At 45.2% G+C, this 19,752-nt stretch overlaps 1 protein-coding gene across 1 annotated transcript in view; it reads right to left on the reverse strand.

Annotated features, from left to right (window-relative positions):
- Gna12 (G protein subunit alpha 12) overlaps positions 1–19,752 on the reverse strand; it is a 99,071-nt gene that overhangs the window by 38,742 nt on the left and 40,577 nt on the right. The window contains exon 2 of the mRNA XM_026415235.2: positions 9,445–9,660. Within this exon, the coding sequence (XP_026271020.1) occupies positions 9,445–9,660 (216 nt within the window). The remainder of the gene's footprint in view (positions 1–9,444; positions 9,661–19,752) is intronic.

Consider the following 19,752-nt stretch of genomic DNA (forward strand, 5'->3'; position numbering starts at 1 on the left):
GAACTGTGGTACCGCCGCTCCATGGACTACTATTCAAAAATAAAAAGGTAAATGATTCATAAAGATGACAACCTGGAAGCTCTCCTGTGAGGCATCACTTACATAACATCCCACAAAGGAGGAGACCTGGATAGAATGGTGGGAGTGGCCATCAAGGGGGAGCTCGAGCAAGTCTTGGTGGTGGACAGCTCTGCACCCCATCTATGGGCTAATAAAACAACACAGAATCACATGCTGGACCAAAGTCAATCTCCCAGTTTCCTATGATACCATGATCACACATGATGTAGCCACAGGGTGGCGGGGGGCTGTGAAGGAAACTGGAGACTGTCTTTACAACTTCCTCTGCATCTATAATTATTAAAAAATAAAAAAGAAGAACAAAAGAATGGTTTGAAAAATGGGCACCTGGCAGACTGGCACAAAGCAAAGGGAACTTGTTCCCAACAGAAAAACAAGAAGAGAGTGCCAACAGCCAATGGCCAATAAACGCATGAAAAGAATCTATTGATTCATGGGAACTTTTCTGATCAAGACAGTAAAATTTTAGAGTGAAAGAGCCTAGAAGGCTGGGGGCTGGGGTAAAGGGTGCATCTGGAGGAGGTGTGCACTGGGTTGGTCCTATTGGTTGGCTTCAATTCTTGCTAATCAGGGAGGAGTTGGTACTTCAGGCCTGGGCCTCTCAGCTGCTCTAAACTTGCAACCTCCACCAGCAGCCTCTGCTCCGAGCATTCCCAACCAACACCCCTACTGGGGACCTGAAGGTCATGGAGACACTGGGAACATTAGGTCTAGAACGTGTCTCCAGGCAGAGAGTGAGCTATGCCCACGACATGGCATGATGGTATGAGCTGGGGTTCAGCTCCTTACGCTCTGCATTCTGGGGGCAGTTTCCCAACACGTGAGGTAGCCTGGGAGCTGCTCAAGCAGACCTCTTCATCAAGTGTCTGAAAGTAAGAACATAAGATAAAAAACGGGGGCCTGAACCCACCATCAGGGCTGGCGCCAGGGATCCCTAACCCAGGTGAGCAGTGAGCCTCAATGCCCTACAATCCCCTCTCCAAATCTGGACTCCCAGAAGCAGGCCACGCCCAGTGCTTCTGCAGTGCCACCTAGGCTACTGCCACCTTCCCAGTGGCTCTCCTCACTTTATCATTGATGAAGCTGCAAAAGCAGTCCTATTAAAACGTAAACTAGACCACACCGTGCCTCTGCCTGAAGCCCAAGCCTTTCTAGGACCATCAGAAGCATTCCACAACACACAGCTGCCACTGGGACCTGGCCCCTCTCACCCATGTGCTCCTGAGGCCCCATCTCTACTGGCTCTTTGCTGTGCTCTGGAACACCTGGCCCACTCCCAGCGCAGGGACTTTGTACTCGCTATTCTTCCCCTGGGACACCTCCTCTACAGCCTTCCAGGAAATCCAACGCAGAGGCAGGCTGGGCGCTCTGCCACACGCCATATGCCACTGCCACGTGTGGGTTCGAACTGACCACCCAGACCTTGACACTGGGCAGGAAGGGGCAGAGAAGCTGGGGCAAATGTGTCTGGCATCTTTTTAAGAGCAAGTCCCAGTAATTAGTCCCATGGCTACTTCTAGCTGTAGAGAAAGCTAGAAGTAGCCATGGATCTGGGGCTATATTCTCAACTCTGTCACCACGAAAGTAGAGAAAACTAAGGTGTAGGAGACCAGAGACCAAGAACCTGCTGAAGAAACCTCTCACGGCCACCCTATGTGTCCACGTGTATACTCCCAGCTTCTCCCACTCCACACCCTCTACCCCAGTGCCTGCTTTGATTTTCTCTAGTGACATAATGCACATGTAGGTGCATGCACGTATGGATGTCATTACTTTACTGTCACTGGCTCTCTGCTTACCAGAAAGTCAGCTCCACACAAGCAGGGGTCTTGGTTTGCTTCTATTTGCCCAGCACCTACAAGAACACCAGATACAGGAGAGAAGATCCACAAAATTTTGTGGAATCAATTCCATCAAACTGAAATAAGTGCACAAAACTGAAAGTACACTTGTGATTTATCTCCACTAGCCCATATAAGAGTCATAGACTATGACATGACATTAGAATTTCCTCCTTACCCAATAAAGGGTTAAAAGGACTTTACACAGCCCAACTCTGACCTCCTTAGTGTGGGCTCCACATGATGTACTGGCTTGCCAGGATGGAGGCAGGAAAGGCCCCAAAGCACTCTGGCAGAGAGTGCCAGATGCCTTTCCATCACACTCCCCCTCCTCCTGAGTGACAATCTGCCCACCAAGATCCTACATTGCAGGCTTCCTTGCAGGTGTGACCAGGTCAATAAACTCCAGCTGAGACTTGGGAGGAAGTGTAGGGTGGTGCTTCTAGGAAGCAACCGTGAGAGCAGAGCCTCCTTCTCTCTGTTTGGAATACAGTCTGCTGGCTACACCTGAGAACAGAAGCCATGCAACAGGACCCTGGAAAAGGCCTAGATAGATACCCCCACATGGTCCCTGGACTGGCTACCTCTGGGCTTCTTTCAAGAAAGGGAAGAGACATTCACATTTGAGTCGCACTGCTATTTTGGGTTTTCAGTTGCATGCAGCCAAAATCCATCATAAGAGCACAGACATCAGGGAGACTCGCCATCTGCGACAAATGGCAGGAGGCCACACAGTCGCTAAGCAGAAAGATTCTTTGAAATGTTCCAGCTGTTTCAATGTATAAGAAACATGTGAGGTGGAGTGGGCGAGGCTCTGTCCTCAGCAGCACTCCTGCGTTCTCCTTTCTTCCTCTGGTCTAACCTTGGATTGCAACATGTGTTTTTAAAAGTCAAGTGTATGGGACATCTCTATAATAGAGGAAAGAATAGGAAAAGGCAAAGAATTAAACTTGTAAAGGACTACAAGTGTTCCCAGGTGGGCCTAAGACAAAGAGACAACTGGACCAACAGAGCCCACAAGGATACATGCAAAACACTTTTGCTGTCCCTAGATGACCCTGGGACACCTCCTGTCACTTGGCAGGCATTGCAGTTCCCTTAGGTATTATTCCTAATGGAGCAGCTGCAATGAGACTTCCTCGAGCATCCACAGCAAGCAGCTCATCACGTGCAGATCTCTCCTGGAAGGACAAGGTACTCACTCATGGAGAATGCACAGACTGCACTGTTAAAAGTCACTGCTTCCTGTGGCCTCAGAGAACACTGCAAAAAGTAACTGTAGCTACAAACCTCCTTCTCTTCCATTAGCCAGTCTACTAGTGTCCCACCAGGCTTACCAAGAAAGCTCAGGAAAAGTATGTGAAAGTCAGTTAAAATAATATCAGCAAAAGTGTGGGCAGGTTTCCAAAGGAACACACCATCAAGCCATCTCCATAAGTAATTCTTTTCTAAAATGATGTTGCTACCACATAGGACAGACAGATAGTTGTCTCAGGAATGCAAAGGAGACACTCTTTTATCCAGAGCTTTATCAAAAGCTTAAAAAAAAAAAAAAAAAGCCCTGAGAACTTGTAAGCCATGTTTCTATGGCCCATGCCCCTAAAAAGCACAAGACCCAGGTGAGACCAGGAGGGGAGAGAAGAGAGCCAAGTTTGATGACATGGACCCCAGCCTGTGTGCTACTGCCATTCATCTGGGGACACCTGGGGGCCCAGACTTCTCCAAGTGAAGGTAGCACAAGTGGCTTTCAGGGAAGGATGAGGCTGCTGATGCCAGGGATCCCTCAGCTGCAGCAGGTTTTCCTTGGCAGCGCCATGCAGATGAGTCGTCCTCCTGCAGCAGCATCCATACTGCCACCTGTCTCTCCTCTATCCCTGAAATGCACCTTGCACCTCCAGTCTTTTCTAGCAGTCTCCAGGAATGTTACAAAGATTTGATTCCTTTAAGTATGGCAGAAAAAAAGTCCCTGTATCAGCCCAGTCACTTGATACCCAGAAATCAAGAAGCAACGCGCCACAGCATTGCCTGAGTCTTTGGAATCTCTCCCCGCATCTTCCAACTCCAAGATGTGAACACGTTTCGAGAAAGCACAAGACCCTGCCACTCTGAAACAAGAACAGAAAGGCAGTGAAAATGATTCAGGGTTCAGGACTCTTCCTGACAGCTGAGAAGGGGGAAGCAAGAAGTGTTTGAGGTGAGGACAGAAGAGATGGGCCACTTGGTGTGTGGCACCTCCACCTGAGAAAAGGCCCCAGCTTTGGACATGAGCACATGCTCAGCGTAACTGGGCAAAGTGCAGAGAGGACTCTGATGGGTGTGCCACACTCTGGGATAATGTCCCATGCTCTGAGGGAGATGGGGCACACCTAACCTATGGTAACAAGTTGACCCTTCCACTTGGTCATCTGGCCACAACTTCGATAGCACATTATGAAAATCAAACCAGGTTCCTTAATCCAGGGGGTTAGTCCCATACCTAGCGGTTTCCCCAGTCTGTTCACGTGGCCTGTGTATAGGAACATACGGTGACAAAGACTAAAATTCACTAGAAAAGCAGCAAAGGATTATGCTGAAGACACTGAAGCCACCTGCCCTGGTGCCAGCTTCTCAGAGCTGTGTCCTGCCCTGCCTCCCTCTGGCTGCCTTTCACAATGCTTGAAGAATGTTCCTGGGAAAACTGCGACTCATATCTGTTATTTTCTGCTTTCAAAACCCCAGTGATGCCTTCTGCCTATAGGTCATTCCATGCCATAGTGAGATTCCCCTCCCCATGGTGTGGCACAGAGTGAGGGACACCCCACCATTCTCAGTACTCTGTCCAGAGACAGAAAGTTCTGCCACACCTAAACCTACCCAGGCCCAGTGTTTCCCTGGCCACATGCCTAGTCCCTCTCTGTTCCTGTTGGTGGCAGAAACATGTGAGTCTGGGTCCTGCTGCTGCCATTTGCCAGCACAGGAGGAGCTGGGCCAAAAATGAGCAGCACAGACAAGTGTGGGGACAGCTGAAGAAAGAGCTGAGAAATGGTTCCAACCACACACACAGTGCTCCTGCCTCACCCTCGGTCGCCTGTACTCTGTTTACAGCCAGTAAAGTCCCTTTATGGACCAGTCTCTGTCCTTCTGCCACCTCACTCCAATTGTTCCCTGGTTTATCCCTACCTACCTTTGGAAAAATCTCCAAACACATCTCACAGACAACTTCCTGCCAGGTGGCGTCGCCTTCTTTCCCCTCTGAGGCTGGCATAGCCTGCACACTCCTCAGCTATGTTTCTCACCACATTTCACTACTACTGGTTATTTGTTCGCACATCTGTCTGTCCTACCAGCTCTTCAAGGGACTTGGACTTGACAGCACAGTGTCTGGTGTTCAGAGAGAACTCAGGTTTAGAAAGAATCCCCAGCACACGGCCCAGCAAGGGGGCTCTGATGTGCAGACTGGTGGTCACCCTCGGAGCAGGAGTCACACACCAGAAAACCCAAGTGCCCAGGTCAAATCATTCTAATTAACTAGTCCCCCAGAGCAAGAGGTATAACAGAAAGTAGACACTTCCTGCTACTATCAACTGCATGCTATGCTGTAAGCACATTCGTTAATAAAATTTGCATGCTATGTTTAAAAAATTTTAAATTCCCTTTTATTTAAGAAGAGGGCATATTAGAAAGGACTGGGGATGTAGCTCAGTGGCAGAGTGCTTCCCTTGCATATGCAAAGCCCTGGGTTTGATTCCCCAGCACCACAAACAAAAACAAACAAAGAGGGCACATAAGAAGACATTCGTGGTAGTTAGGACAATCCCCCCATCGAGGGCCTTGCTGTGTCTTCCTTCAAGGGGCTTAGCAGGCGAGGCTGGTCAGGGCAAGGTCATCTTCCCTTCTCTGTTGCTGGGCCACAGACTGGACATCAACCCTGTATGTAAGTGGCAGTGAGCACAGTGAGTAGTCCCCTGGACTCGTGGCAGGAGATGCAGGGTTGTGTCCTCTTTGGAAAGGGAGCACCCAGCCCCCAAGCTCTTCAGAGGAGAGAGGCTGTCACAAAGTTGTCACCAGGCCCAACCCTCTGTCTTCCTCTTTTTGTTTCTGTCCCTGGCTGGAAGGATGCCCAGGATGGTGGAGGGGCAGGAAAAGCCACCACCTGGCCGGGAGCAGCTCTCTGAGCAATGGGGTCACAAGACTGTCAGAGGCTGTGGGTTCTATCAGCAGGGAGAGGAAGAGCAAAAACCAAGTCACTGAAACATCAACCAGAGAGGTTTTGACACCAAGGAAAAGAAGTGGGGGACAGAAGCTGGGGCTACTCAGGAGCACAGTTGACTAAAGACAGTCACCCTTTTGCACTTTGGCTGTATATTTTGACAATAATGACTATTAAGGGCCTACTGTCTAGTTATTCAATTAAATGCTATGATATTTTAAAAATAAAGAAAAACATAGAAATGTACAAAATAAGAATAGCACACATCTATGTACCCAGTACTCAAAAAAGAAGAATTTAATACTGTCATGCTTGCTTTTATTTACTATGGTCTTTAAAAACACATAGTTGTGGGCCTGAGGTCGTGGCTCAGTGGTAGAGTGCTCGCCTAGCACACGTGAGGCACTGACTGATATTGCGTCCATCTAAAACTAAAAAAAATTTAAAACAAAACACATAGTTGTCTTGAATAGCAGATTTTTCAGGTGGCCACAGCCTCAAAAAGTCACGCTGCCTGAAGCGAAAGATGAACAAAGAGGTAGCTGCAGGCCCCATGGAAGCCTCACCTGGCCCATGCCAGGTTGATGGCAAGACTAAAAGCTCTCTGGGGACAGACATGTCTTGAGTCTTACTTGCTGCTGTATCCCTAACATGGAGCACAGTGTCTGGCGCACAGTAGGTGCTCTAAAGTGTTGAGGGAGTGAACACAGGGAGAATTAAGTGACTGGACTTTTGGGCTCCAGTTTCTCAGAGTGGTTACCAGATGTGACCTCAACCCAGCCACAACCTCTCTGGGCTTGTGTCCAAGTCTGAAACAATTTGAGAGCTTGACTTCCTAAGCTGGGGGTTCTTTCCAGCTCTAAAACACTGTGTCCAGAGGAACGAGGCAAATGATAAGTCTGAGGAAACCACCAGTGCACACACTGACTTCCTGGGCGGGTGCTTATTGGACATGCGTTGTGAATAATCAGCTCTGGATGTTTACATTTCCTTCTTTGGTAAGTCCTCAATCGACAGTAGCAATTTCCTTCCAATTCCAGTTCTGAATAGACTAGAATCATCTTTCCCAGACCATGTGAGCTTATGGGGGAAAAGACTTAACCCCTCAAATTCCACACTTGGACGCCAACTTATGTTCTCCCAGCTGATTCTTATGTTCCTGCCTTTAACACGATTTAGATTTTTTGTTTCTATGGTAACCACATCTTCTGCTTCTTTTCATGCTTTTCTCTTAATTATTAGAGTTAACTTGAGAAATAATATGCAAATGAATGAGCATTAGGACAATGTCATTCTTAAGGTTCCCTTAAGATGAAAATTAGTGGGGGAAAAAAAAAGAAAAGAAAATTAGTGGGCAAAAGCTTGATGAGAAACAGGATATGTGCATTGTCCCAAACACCTCCCCAAGACATATGCTAGCAACACAGAACCTGGCAGGCACTGCCTTAACCAAGTAACCAGTAATGGACACATCTACACCACACACCTCCTGACATAGTACTCTAGGCAGGGCACATGTCACTACCATGGTGTTCTTGCTAAAGATGAGAAAACACCAGACAGACCCAACAGAGACATTCTACAAAGCAACTGGCCAGTGGTATTTAGGTCTCCAGGTCATAGAAGACAAGTAAAGATCAAGTCACAAATCAAAGGAGACCAAGGGCACAGACAACACACTGGAGATCCCAGAGCTGGTTCTGGCACACAAGAAACATCAGAGGACAAACAGGTGACATTTAAATAAGGTCCAAACATTGTACCAGTATGTGTTTCCTGGTTCCGGGCAGTGGACTGTGGTCGCATAAGATGCTAGTGCTGCAGGAAGTGAGGTGAAGCGTGCAGAGACTGAACTGCAAGGGTCATTGGTGCACCGCAGAATCTCTTGGCTGAATGTGGAAATTTAAAAAACTCAGAAAAAAAATGGGCAAAAGAGCTGGGCAGAGTGGCGCATGCCTGTAATCTCAGCAGCTTAGGAAGCTGAGTCAGGATGATTGTGAGTTCAAAGCCAGCCTCAGCAATGGTTGAGGCGTTTAGCAACTCTGTGAGATCCCATCCCTAAATAAAATACAAAATAGGGCTGGAGATGTGGCTTAGTGGTTAAGTGACCCTGAGTTCAACCCCTCTACCCCTGCTCCCCAAAAAAGGGCAAAGGACATGAATAGGCATTTCCTGGAAGAGAAAATGTGTATGTATTTTGTTTGTATAAACAAACTCGGGGCAACTTCAACTAAGCTATAATGAGATACAATTAAAAATTGGGGGCCTGATAATTCTAAATATTGGCCCGTCTGTGGAACACCTGGAACCCTCTTCCACTATTGGCAGAGGCAATAACTGATCCGGCCACTCAGGAAAATACTCTGGCAGTATCTTGTCTACGTGAAGATGCATGTGCCCCAGGATCTGACAGTTACACCGAGGTATACATCCTAGAGAAGCCCTTGAACTAGCATCTGGAGACAGACAACAACAATCACAACAGTTTGTAACAGCAAAACACAGAAAACAATTAAAAACAGATGACACATGGAACATCCTCACATGACAGTGGACGGACAAAGATCACAGTGGGGGGACTTCAACAGGTGGAGTAAAAAGGAAACTTGCAGAATGGCATGTGTCCTAAGAAATAGCTTTTATAGTTTGTAAATCAGTAGAACACAAGTCCGCACTGTCTAAATCATATTATAGCAAACTATGAAGAAAGGCCAGGGACAAGGGATCGGGGAAGTCATGAGGAGGTGACCCTGTACCATGGACCCTGGGTGCACAGATGGCAGACCTGGTTAGAAGGGAAACCCATGCTTCTCCTTACATACTGTCAGTATTAAAGGGCAGTTGAGGAAAAACCAAAGGGCAAAAACGCAAAGCATCTCCAGTTCTCTGGTTACAGTTTCGCATGGTAAACAGTCTAAGTGACTAAAATATTTAAGCTCTGTGACATGTTCAGCCTGTAAAGTGGAAGGAACGAATCTGAGGAGAGCAGGTTGAAAGGGGTCAGAGATCAGCTCCCCAGATTGACCTGGAAACACCCACCCCCATCTCTATCTCCCACACATCACAGCCAGGAAGCTGCATTAAGGGGATGTTGATTTCCTACTACGGAGGACACCTTCTTGATGTCCGAGTTCCTGGGTGGCACCCCTTTGCGTTACCTGAGTACAATCATGCCTCTGGCCCGAGTGCACTGTGCAGCATCCTTTGGTGGCTCCATTCCATTAGCCTCTGCCAGGATTTATAACAACAGACACCTCGCCTATATTTTTACACAATTTATAAGGAAATTCTGCTAAAGGTCAAAATGGTCTTGTCAAGTGAGAGGCTACTCACCAGCTGGAACTCACTCCTGCGGCTGAAAGCCTCCCTGATCCCCGAATCCCTCCAGAGCGCGCTCAGTGCTGGCACATAGAGCTGGAAGGTGGCGGGCTCCACGGGCAGCCCTGCCTTGTTCTCAAAGGCCATCAAGAACATCCCATGCTTCTCGTTTTCAGAGTGCTGCCAAGGGATGCCAAGCTTGTCCCGTGCATCAACAAGCACCCTTGAGCCCTAGGAAATAAGAGAAGGGAAAAAGGATTTAATTGTGCTCTGAGACGACATCAAAATACAGAACCTTTGTATAGGCGCTGGCTGTCAGAAAGCAGAAAACTCACAAGCTGTGAAACTTGCAACCAGATTTGCTTTTGGTTTGTTCTGTTGTGGCACCAATGTCTCAACTCCTGGGACCACACCCTATGAGACAGGTGTGTACACCATCACCCAAATGGGCCACTGTTTCCTACATGCATTTGAAAAGCACTGAGTGGGGGAGGAAGCAGAGACACAGTCAGAAATCCAGCAGCTCCTAGAAACCAGAAGATTACAGTCACTTGTCCCAATTGGGTGAGAAAACACACTGGCAATTGGCAGCCATACAGCAGGGAAAGACTAACCCCACCTGGGCAGGAACTGGGACCACGTTCTTGTGATGATGCCACCACTGTCTGGGGTGTTGAGAAACTGCTTTCCATCTTTTGCTTATTTCTTCACTGTTAAAAAACCAAAAGTGAGCATTTTCTGCCCCTTCTCACCTCACAGACAGGGCAAAGGGATGGCGAAATAGCCTACATGAAACAGTACTAGGGAAGGTCTCTGGCTGTGGGGTCGTCCATCTCAGGAAAATGGCCCGGCTGCCAGCTGAGCTGGATTGTTTCATCATTCTCAGATCAGAGTCCAGCAAGACGGTGTCTATGGAGGTGGAGTTCTCTGAGGTCCCCTGAGTGTTCTCTTACATGGTCGGTACCCTGCAGAGTAGTACAGGGCACAGAGCGTCTGCCTTTCCATCTGGAAACCAAACAGGTGACAGTTGGGTGGGACTCAGAGGACCCCAGAGTCAACACCAGGCAGAATGGCAGCCATCAAGAATACAAAGAATAATAAATGCTGGAGAGGATGTGGAGAAAAAGGAACACTTCTACACTGTCAGAGGGATTATAAATTATTACAACTACTACGGGAAATCAGTATGGAGGATCTTCAAAAGACTAGGCATGGAACCACCATATGACCCATTCCTTGGTATTTATCCTAAAGCATAAAGTTCATGATACCTGCATATCCATGTTTACAGCACCACAATTCTCAATGGCTGAACTATGGAACAGCCTAGGAGCCCATCAACAGATGAAATGATAAAGAAAATGTGATACACACACACACACACACACACACACACACACACACACTGGAATTTTATTCAGTCATAAAGAAGAATGAAATCATGTCATTTGCAGAAAAATTGGTGGAACTGGAGACCATTATGTTAAGTGAAATGAGCCAAATTCAGAAGGTCAAGGGATGGGTAGTTTTCTCTCATATGTGGAAGCTACAGAGAAAAAAAAGGGGGGGAAGGTATGGGGTGGGATCAGGGATGTAATGAAAATCAAAGGGAGATCAGTAGAGGAATAGGACTTGAGGTAGAAGGTGGGGAGGGAGAGGAGAGTGTTGGGGAGTGACACTGGCCAAATTATATTGTTAAATTGTGTGCATGTATGAATATGTAACTACAAATCCCATCATTATGTACAATTATAAGGTACAATAAAACACATGGAATGAAAAAACACAAAGAAAACTGGTGCTTAGAAAGCAAAATAAATTTTAAAAATTCAGCTAGAAAACAGGCACAGGACACTTAGAGATATTTCTGCAGGCAGTGCAAGCAGATGACAAATCAGCAGGTGAAGAGGTTCATGCTTGCTAGATGCCAGGGAAAAGCAGAGAGGGCCGGACCTCCAGGAGCCACCTCCACACGCTGGGAAACAGCAGGAAGGAACAGCAGTGACACCACCAAGTGGCAGTGAGGACGCGGGAGAAATGGGAACACAACCAGCACAGATCGTGGACAGGAGTCGACAGTTTCTTTGAAAACTAAGCACATGGTTATGACACAGTGCCGCAACCTCAGTCCTAAGTTTTGTGCTGGAGAAATGAGGTCCACACAAAGGCATGCGCAGGAATATCCACAATAGCCTCATTTCCATGAGTCGCAAACTGGGAACTACAATACATTCATAGCACGGAATACCACTTAGTAATAAAAAAGAATTATCGACACGCAACAACCTGGAGGGAACTACAGCACATGATGTCAAAAGAAAAAAGTCAATCTCAAAATGTCACAACTATGTGATTCTCTTTATGTAATATTATCTCAAAGTGACATTATTATAGAGATGGACAATGGAGAAATGGGGCCAGGAGTTAATGTTAGTGATGGGAAGGGAGGGGGATGACTAAAGAGATCTCTGTGGTATTGACTGTTGGTCACACCAATCTATATAGGTGATAAAATGGCACAGAGCCCCTCCTACACTGTACTGGTGTCAGTTTCCTGGCTTTGATATTGTACTGTAATTATGTATTTCATAACTATGGGGGAAACTGGATGATACCTCCCTATACCATCTTTGCAACTTCCTATGAACCTATAATTATTTCAAAATAAAGTTTTTAAAAAGCTAAATAGCAGTCACAGTAATGTATGCCCTGACTATGTGGTGTGGAAAGGGAAGGTTACTAGAGGCCAAGGGAAAAGAGGTAGTAGGAAAAGGCAAGGCTCAGAAAACTCCTAATCGGAGCTGGGTCTCTAGCCAAGCTTTCTGAAGGGTTGGTTCCTATAGTGAGGGCAACAGTGGGTCAGAACCCATCCTGGGGGAACTGAGCCAAGTCCTCCACTTTCCTCTTTCCTGTTCCTCACTCTCCACATTGCTGCCTCTGGAATGCTCCCATCTCACCTCTTTCTCTGACTACACCGTGATCTTCAGCCTTCCCCAAAGAGCAATATATTCACAGGTCCGAGAACTCAAAAAAACAAAGATGATTCCAATTTTCCACATCATGCACAGCAAAAGTTACCTGCACATGCAGAAGGCAGCACTGATCTCTCTGATGAGATTTGAGCAAAGGGTCTTGAAGCCTTTGTCCAAGTAAGAGAAAGGACCCCTCTTGTCCTGGTGGATGCAGTCCCAAGACTGGCAAATCCTAGACAGGATTTCAGCTTTTGCCTGTCCCCGAGTCAGGAAACCAGCCCACCTACCAGCCCTGCCAATGCACCTCAATATGCACACTGTCTGACCCTTAAGGTACCCTTTCAGGTGCTATTTTTATATAACTGTTTAGCTTCATAAGGAGTGTGACCTCCCTCCCAGTGAAATCTACAACCCCTGGGGAGTATCATTTCTATATGTCAGAGATGAAATCTGGGGCTGACCTCGGTTTGGCTACACACATAATAGACACCTGACAATAGCCTGGTACCCCCCTGCTGGATGCCACCTGAGTAAGCCACAGTTACTCCAACCAGCTGTACCTAGACATGAAGAACAGACTCCTTACTTTATAAAAAATCATGGCAGTTGGCAAAATTAATGATGAGCTTTGAATTACAACAGTTAACTAGAGTCCACTTTCTGTATCTTTTTCACTTCGTTTGCAGGAAAGGCATCAGGAGAAAAGATGGCTCTCTTTGGCCCACTTAAATTATTCAAGTCAAAAACTGCTCCCTGCCAACTTTATTCTGAAATTCCCAAACAGACTTCTAGGGAAGTTTTCTGCTTTGGAACATCTGCTCAAGTTCCAAGTCCACTCTTTCTCCTTCTTAGAGGGACATGTGGACTACCTCTGGGGCTTCAGGTCTTTGGTGACATTGTGTTTATCTTGCAGACTGGTAAGAGTTGCTAGTGTCTTCAGTCAGATACTAGTATAAGAATAAGCTATGATTAAAAAAAAAATCTAGCCTGGTCTTTTCTAATAAAAAAACAATTTTCTGAAAGACAAAAGCCAAGAAAATCCTAAAACTCATATATACCTAACGGAAAATAGAAAACAAACAAACAAAAAACAAAAACCAAACAGGCCAGAAGACAACAGACTTAAGTTCCTTTACGACAAAGGAGAGCCTTCATCAACAGTTTTACCCAAATCCTAACTTTTTTGATAATCATATACTTTCTCAGTTGTGCAAATACAAACAGTTAAAGTCTCAAGCAGTTTGATGACTTCATCTAAATACAATGTAACACTTTAAACAGCTCAAAGAGCATTTTTAAGACAACTTATAAATCCAGCAACTTGAACTTCCGAGTCAGAGCATATATTCCAGACTGCTGGGGAATGTAGATGGGTGGTGGTGGTGGGGATGTTGGTTTTACTGGAAGAGGACCAAAAATTGTAAATCCTATTATTTCACTTCCAAATAGATTTTGTTAGTTTAGCTGCTAATCAAGCCAAATCTTTTTAGAGTAGCTACTCCCCACTAAAACCTTCCCACAATAAATACTACAGCTAAGTCGGATATAAAATGCTAGTAAATAGAACAAGCCTTTTCTATAGGACGAGACAGTTACATTGAGGCCATTTTCCGGTTTTGAGCATGCACTTGGATGAGGCCTGCGTACTTGGAAAGCTCCATGCTTTAACTCCACCAGGCTGGCTTGTTTGCCTTTGGCCACCATCCAAATCAAAGAAAGGCTGCCAGAAATGTAAACAGGATACATTTCTTTAAATTAATGAATTCAACAAAGACAGACACTCCTCTCGGTTTCTCTCTGGAACTGAAGTGCAGGGTACCTTCTATTCAAAGGTCAGAGAGAGTGAGAAAGGAAAGCTGGAGGCGAGGAGCCTGGCCCCAAAGTTTCTATCAGCCTCCAGTGGGAAGCTGGCTGCAGCCAAGTTGGCCACCCCTGCCTGCACCTACCCTGGCTCTCCGAGGCTGCTTTCTGGGACAAATGCATACTGCTTTGCCAGGAAAGCCACCCACAGAGTGCTACCAACTAAAGCTCAAGGGCTCTCCTTGGGCAAAGCAAAGTGCCAGGTGGCTTCTACATGGAGCACTTTCAAAACACCTTGGCAGCAGGACAGAGACAGCAGATGAGCCACAGGCCATCAGATGCAGAGTCCTGAGATAAATGCTGCAAGCGAAGGTCAGAGCAAGATGGAGGACAGTCAGAAAAGTCCCACCCTGGTGAAAGAAGTTTAAAGACAAACTGGGGTGAGCTAAGAAATCTGGAACTTCTGTAGGAAATGGGGGAAAAACAGGTTTTGAAAAGGGCAAGGTTGGAGGTTGGAGGGCTGCCTCCAGACCCATGTGGTAGGTGCTACAAGACACACCAAGGCAGGGCAGCACCAGGTGACACTACGTGTCCCACCTATCAACCCACACAGAGCTAAGAGAACGGCAGCCCAGCACAGTCTGTGCAGGCCACAGTCACCAGGCAGCCGCTACCAGTCCCCAGAAAGGTAGCTTGGGAGCAGGGACACCTGGGTCAGTTACTGACAAGCTGAATTTCACAGGGCAGTCAGAAATCTCAGTATGATTTTCAGGAAATAAATGAAACGATGGGAAAACTATGGATTCAGGATGTGCCCATGAGAAGCTACAGTCATCCTTAAATTTTTTTTTTCAGATAACTAGCACAAGTTTTCCTGAAAGCCAGAAGGAAAAAGGAAAAAAGGAATTCAGCATCAGTTCAGATTTCCTCAGAGCTCCCAAACTGGAATGTGGAAGAAGTCTTGCTGTTACAGAAATCCAGGGCTGGCATTCAGGGGACTTCTGAATCATGTCTGGGAGCCATACATAAGCCAAGTTTTTTCCCTCCTGTTCTTTCAGGTGTCAGGCTATAACCCTTGGATCCTTTTTAAATATTTCACTAAATGTTATTCGGATAAATGCTGGTACAAGAAGGAAATGAAGCCTTTTGGTTAAGAATATAAAATATTAGAGAAACGTGAGGGAAAAAAAATGCTAAAGATCATTCCAAGAGGGAAAGAAGCCTGCAAATATAGGTATCTAGTTTAATGTGCTAATTCAGTGTTTTCAAATTCAAGCCAGAATGCCCACTGTGAAATAGTCTAGTAGGCATTTAAAAAAAATGAAATATAAGGGCAAACATCTAAATAAACTGTACATTGCAAAGGTAAGTATTGCATAGAATTTTTGTTTTAGTTAAAATAGATATCCTATATAAGGAGAGCTAAATCTGGATGGACATGTATACACATCTGCATGTTCATGTGTGTGCACACACACACATACACACACACACACACACGCTGGGTCCCAACCATGACCCTTTCTCCCCCTGTGGGTAGTGGGCTGAGAGTCATGGGGCCAGACTCTTGTAGATAAGCCTGCTACGAGGCCCTTTCCTATGTCTCACTCCTTCAAATCTAGCAGACTGGCCAAGAATCAGAGTACAACTGTAGCAAGTTGGGTTTTGTGAGGCACTGACAAGAGAGTGGAAAGGAACAATGTGAGGTATGAGAAATTGTGAAACCTTGGTCCTTTGGGGGTAGCATCACTAGGCCCCCCCCCTTTTTTTGATACCAGGGATTAAACCAGGGGCACTTCACCCTTTTATTTATTTATTTATTTTTAAATTTTGATGTAGGTCCTCACTAAGTTACTGAAGCTGGATTCAAACTTAGGATCCTCCTGACTCAGCCTCCTGAGTTGCTGGGATTACAGGTGTGTGCCACTGTGTCTGACAACTAGGCTGGTTTTGATGAAATCCAGCCATGTCCCATTACTCAGCGCCATCTTGGATTGCAAGGTGAGGCGTGGCCCATGGAGCTATCACATACTTTCTTCCACTTAAGATGCTGAAAAGGATACACAGTTAACATCCACTTAGAAAGACAGTCTCCTGACTTAGCAAAACCTCATCACACTCAGCCCTAGGCATATAAGAGTAAATGTAGGTGCAGAGGTCACAAAAGCACCTGCAAAGCCTTCCCACAGAGCCTTTAAGTACTGATGGAGATGTCAAGTGCACAAGCAAATGCGGGTTTGCATAAACTGCATGCTAATCTAACAAACAAAGGGCTGGTTCACAGAAGCTATAAAAATGCACACCATTCACATGCTTGGTGCTTGCCCTGTTAATGGTACTATGCCACATCTGTTAGCTGGTTTAATCTTTATAACTCCATGAGGTGAATGTTTCTTATAGATGAGAAAACAAGTGCAAAGCCGCACATCCACAGCCATGAAGCATGATCTAGTCTGAACCTAGGATTTTTAAAGCCACATCTATACTGTGAGTGGGTATGCCTGGGGAATGAGAGGAAAGAGAAGCAAGAGGCAGAGGTAGCACATACTGCTGCTTTCACACAGCCAACAGCAGGCGCTGAGACTAGACCAGATCTGAGTTGACCTTTGAATCTGCAGAATGTTTTTACAAAACAGTAATTAAAATCTAGAGGTATGGGATATGCTGTAAGCCTGGCTCAGTCAATAAATTCTTTGAGTTCAGATTCTACTTGTCTAATTTCCAGAGAGTAGAACTTCCCTGTCCAAGCAGCACTTTAGAATATCCCTTGAGTGTTCCATCATATCCACAAGTGGCCACCAAGAGGTGGAAATGTGGCCAGTGTGAATTGAGATTACTGTAAATACATAATGGATTTCAAATTCACTATGAAAAGTAAACAAACATCTTTTTGTTAATATGATTACCTGTTGCAGTGATAATATTTTGAATATACTGGGTTAAATAAAATATAATATTAAAATTGATTTTTTTCTGTTTCTTTTTGTTTTTCTTAAAGGCTACTAGGAAATTTAAAGTTCACGTGTGGCTCACATTTGTGGCTTACATTATATTGCTATTGAACAGCATTGCTGTATGGTAACATTTCTAAAAATGGAATCTCTTTCTGATTACACACATAATACATTTTTAGTGTAGAAAACATAGGAAATAGAGAAATGCATAAAAAATTAAATCATCAAAACCATCACTACCTAGAAATAACATTTATTAACATGTTGGAATGTTAACTGTCTCATTCTTCCTAGAAATCCTCTTTGTGAGTATATGCTTTCTTTTTTAAAGAGTGTATAGATCTGCATCTTTTAAAAATATCTTTATTTTATTTTTTTATGCAATGCTGAAGATTGAACCCAGAACCTCCCATGTGTTAGGCAAGTGCTCTACCACTGAGCCACGACCCCAGCCCAATGTATACATTTTATAGCCCTAAAAGAACATTTCTAGCAATATATCACAATCACTTTCCCAAGCCATTAATTACTTCCATCTTTTCAGGATTGGAATTGATGCACAGTAGGTCAAGACATGGGATATGCTAGAGTTACACCAATCCCTCATTAATGTGGGAGGCATTTCCAATGTGTGGACCACGCAAAGCCTCCTGTACATATCTGACTATTTTCTTGTGGTGAGTTGGTAGAAGCTGCATTACAGAGGTCAAGGTCAAAACCCATACAGTTTTGAGACTTTTGATAACTAGTACTAAACTGCTCTCTGGAAAGATTGTCCCAATTTACACATTTACACTTTTTTTATCATCTTGTTTTCCTTTAACTTCACTAATTTGTGTTTTGAATTGATTTATTTGCTTTACTAAACTTGTTCTCCAGCAGCATCTAGGCAGGCATATCCTCAGATGGAAGCCCAGAGAAAGAGCATGCTAACTGACCTAAAATGAAAAAAATTTAGCAAATACATCCCAACAATCCACAGTAGGGGAAAAAAAAAAGGAAAATTGATAGATATTTGGCTTGTATACTTCAAATAAGCTTTTATATTCACTTTTATATTTTATATATTAATTTTTCTCATTCCTATTTACAGTAAAATAGCCATTATTAAATAATAAAATAGATAATAGATAAAATAACAAAGTAACTACTTGGTAGCCAAAATACCTAAATTTCACATGCATCTTAGATTTCCAATTAGAGAATCTGATTCAGCCAACTCTTCCAATAAAACTTTTAATCCACAGCATAAAGAACAAATTTAAAACACTTAGCCTGAGTTTCTAGAGGTTTTAAAATCAGGAGAGTCTTGAATTTGATTGAAGAGTTAACCTTAATTATTGTCTATATGAACAGAAATCCCTTTGAAATAATGAAGCTTTCAAGTAAAGTGTAAGAGGCAAGGATTAGCCAGAATAACAAACCAGCCTGCTCATTATACTCCTTCCTTGCCCCTAAAACCATCTGGAGGGGACTGAGGGAGGCTTGATGGCAGAGCACTTGCCTAGCATGTACAAGGCCCTGGGTTCCATCCCCAGCACTGCAAGAAAAAACAAAAAAACAGCAAAAAATTATCTGATGGGGTTTGGGTTGATGATAAAACCAACTGGAGAGAAGCGTAAAGAAGATAAAACTACTACTGCAGAAAATAAACTCAATGGGAACGTAAATAGTGTCAGAAATGTACTTGAGCATGTCAATAAATTTAAGTATCAGCATCAGGCAGATGCATTCCCAACTGTCACACTGCAGCATTTCAAATTAAGTGGTAAGTCTGAGGCATAAACAGATCCAGGAGAGAGGATGGCTACTCTGCTCATTAGAAAGAACTCTGGGAACAGTGCTCCTCTGCCGGATTATGAGGTAAAGCACTTAAAAAGGCTCTTTTTACTCAGTTGCTTCCTTCCTTTTAGGTCTCAGGCTGCCATGCAACAACCCCGTCCTTCAGGCTTCTGCCCTCCATTGACTGGACGCTGAAAATAAGCGTCCTGAATGAGACTTCACGAGCACGTCTTTACAGAACAGCATCGTTGGGCTCTGCAGTGTTCAGTGTCTGATGCGGGAACCTGCTAATATATTTTCTTCTGGCTCAGCCCTGGCTCTCCTTTAGGCAGAGAGGCCGTCGTGCACGGTGGTTTCCAGCAGTGTACACAGCAGTCCTGTTGGGCAGCTAATCCTGGCTTTGGCTGAGCTCGACCCAGGAGTCCAGGACCCTGTCACCATTGTGTCTTTGGAAAAACTACATCAGAACCCTCTGCAGATCACCAAGAGCAGTGACTGAGACACCTACTGTGCCCCTGTGGCCTGTGCCTCCCCTGCAGACTGGCCATCGGCGGCAGGGGGAGGGTGCTCAGGCATCTGAATTGGCTACCCTGCAGGACTAGAGTCAGGGGGTCAAGAGGGCCTGTCCTGGACAGAGGAGGCCCATGCTCCTGCAGGCCTGTACTGTGGGAGCACAGTAATGGCCTGTAGCTGGGAGTGGCACATCCCGCCCATCTGGCATGCACCTGTAGCAATAGCTGGCCCCTGACCACTTCTTGCCACTCCCAGACTATTGCTTTGGCCTGGCCACCATCTTCTCTCACCTGTGTTACCAC

The sequence above is a fragment of the Urocitellus parryii genome, chromosome 9, assembly GCF_045843805.1.
Source record: "Urocitellus parryii isolate mUroPar1 chromosome 9, mUroPar1.hap1, whole genome shotgun sequence".
Classification (NCBI taxonomy): Eukaryota; Metazoa; Chordata; class Mammalia; order Rodentia; family Sciuridae; genus Urocitellus; species Urocitellus parryii.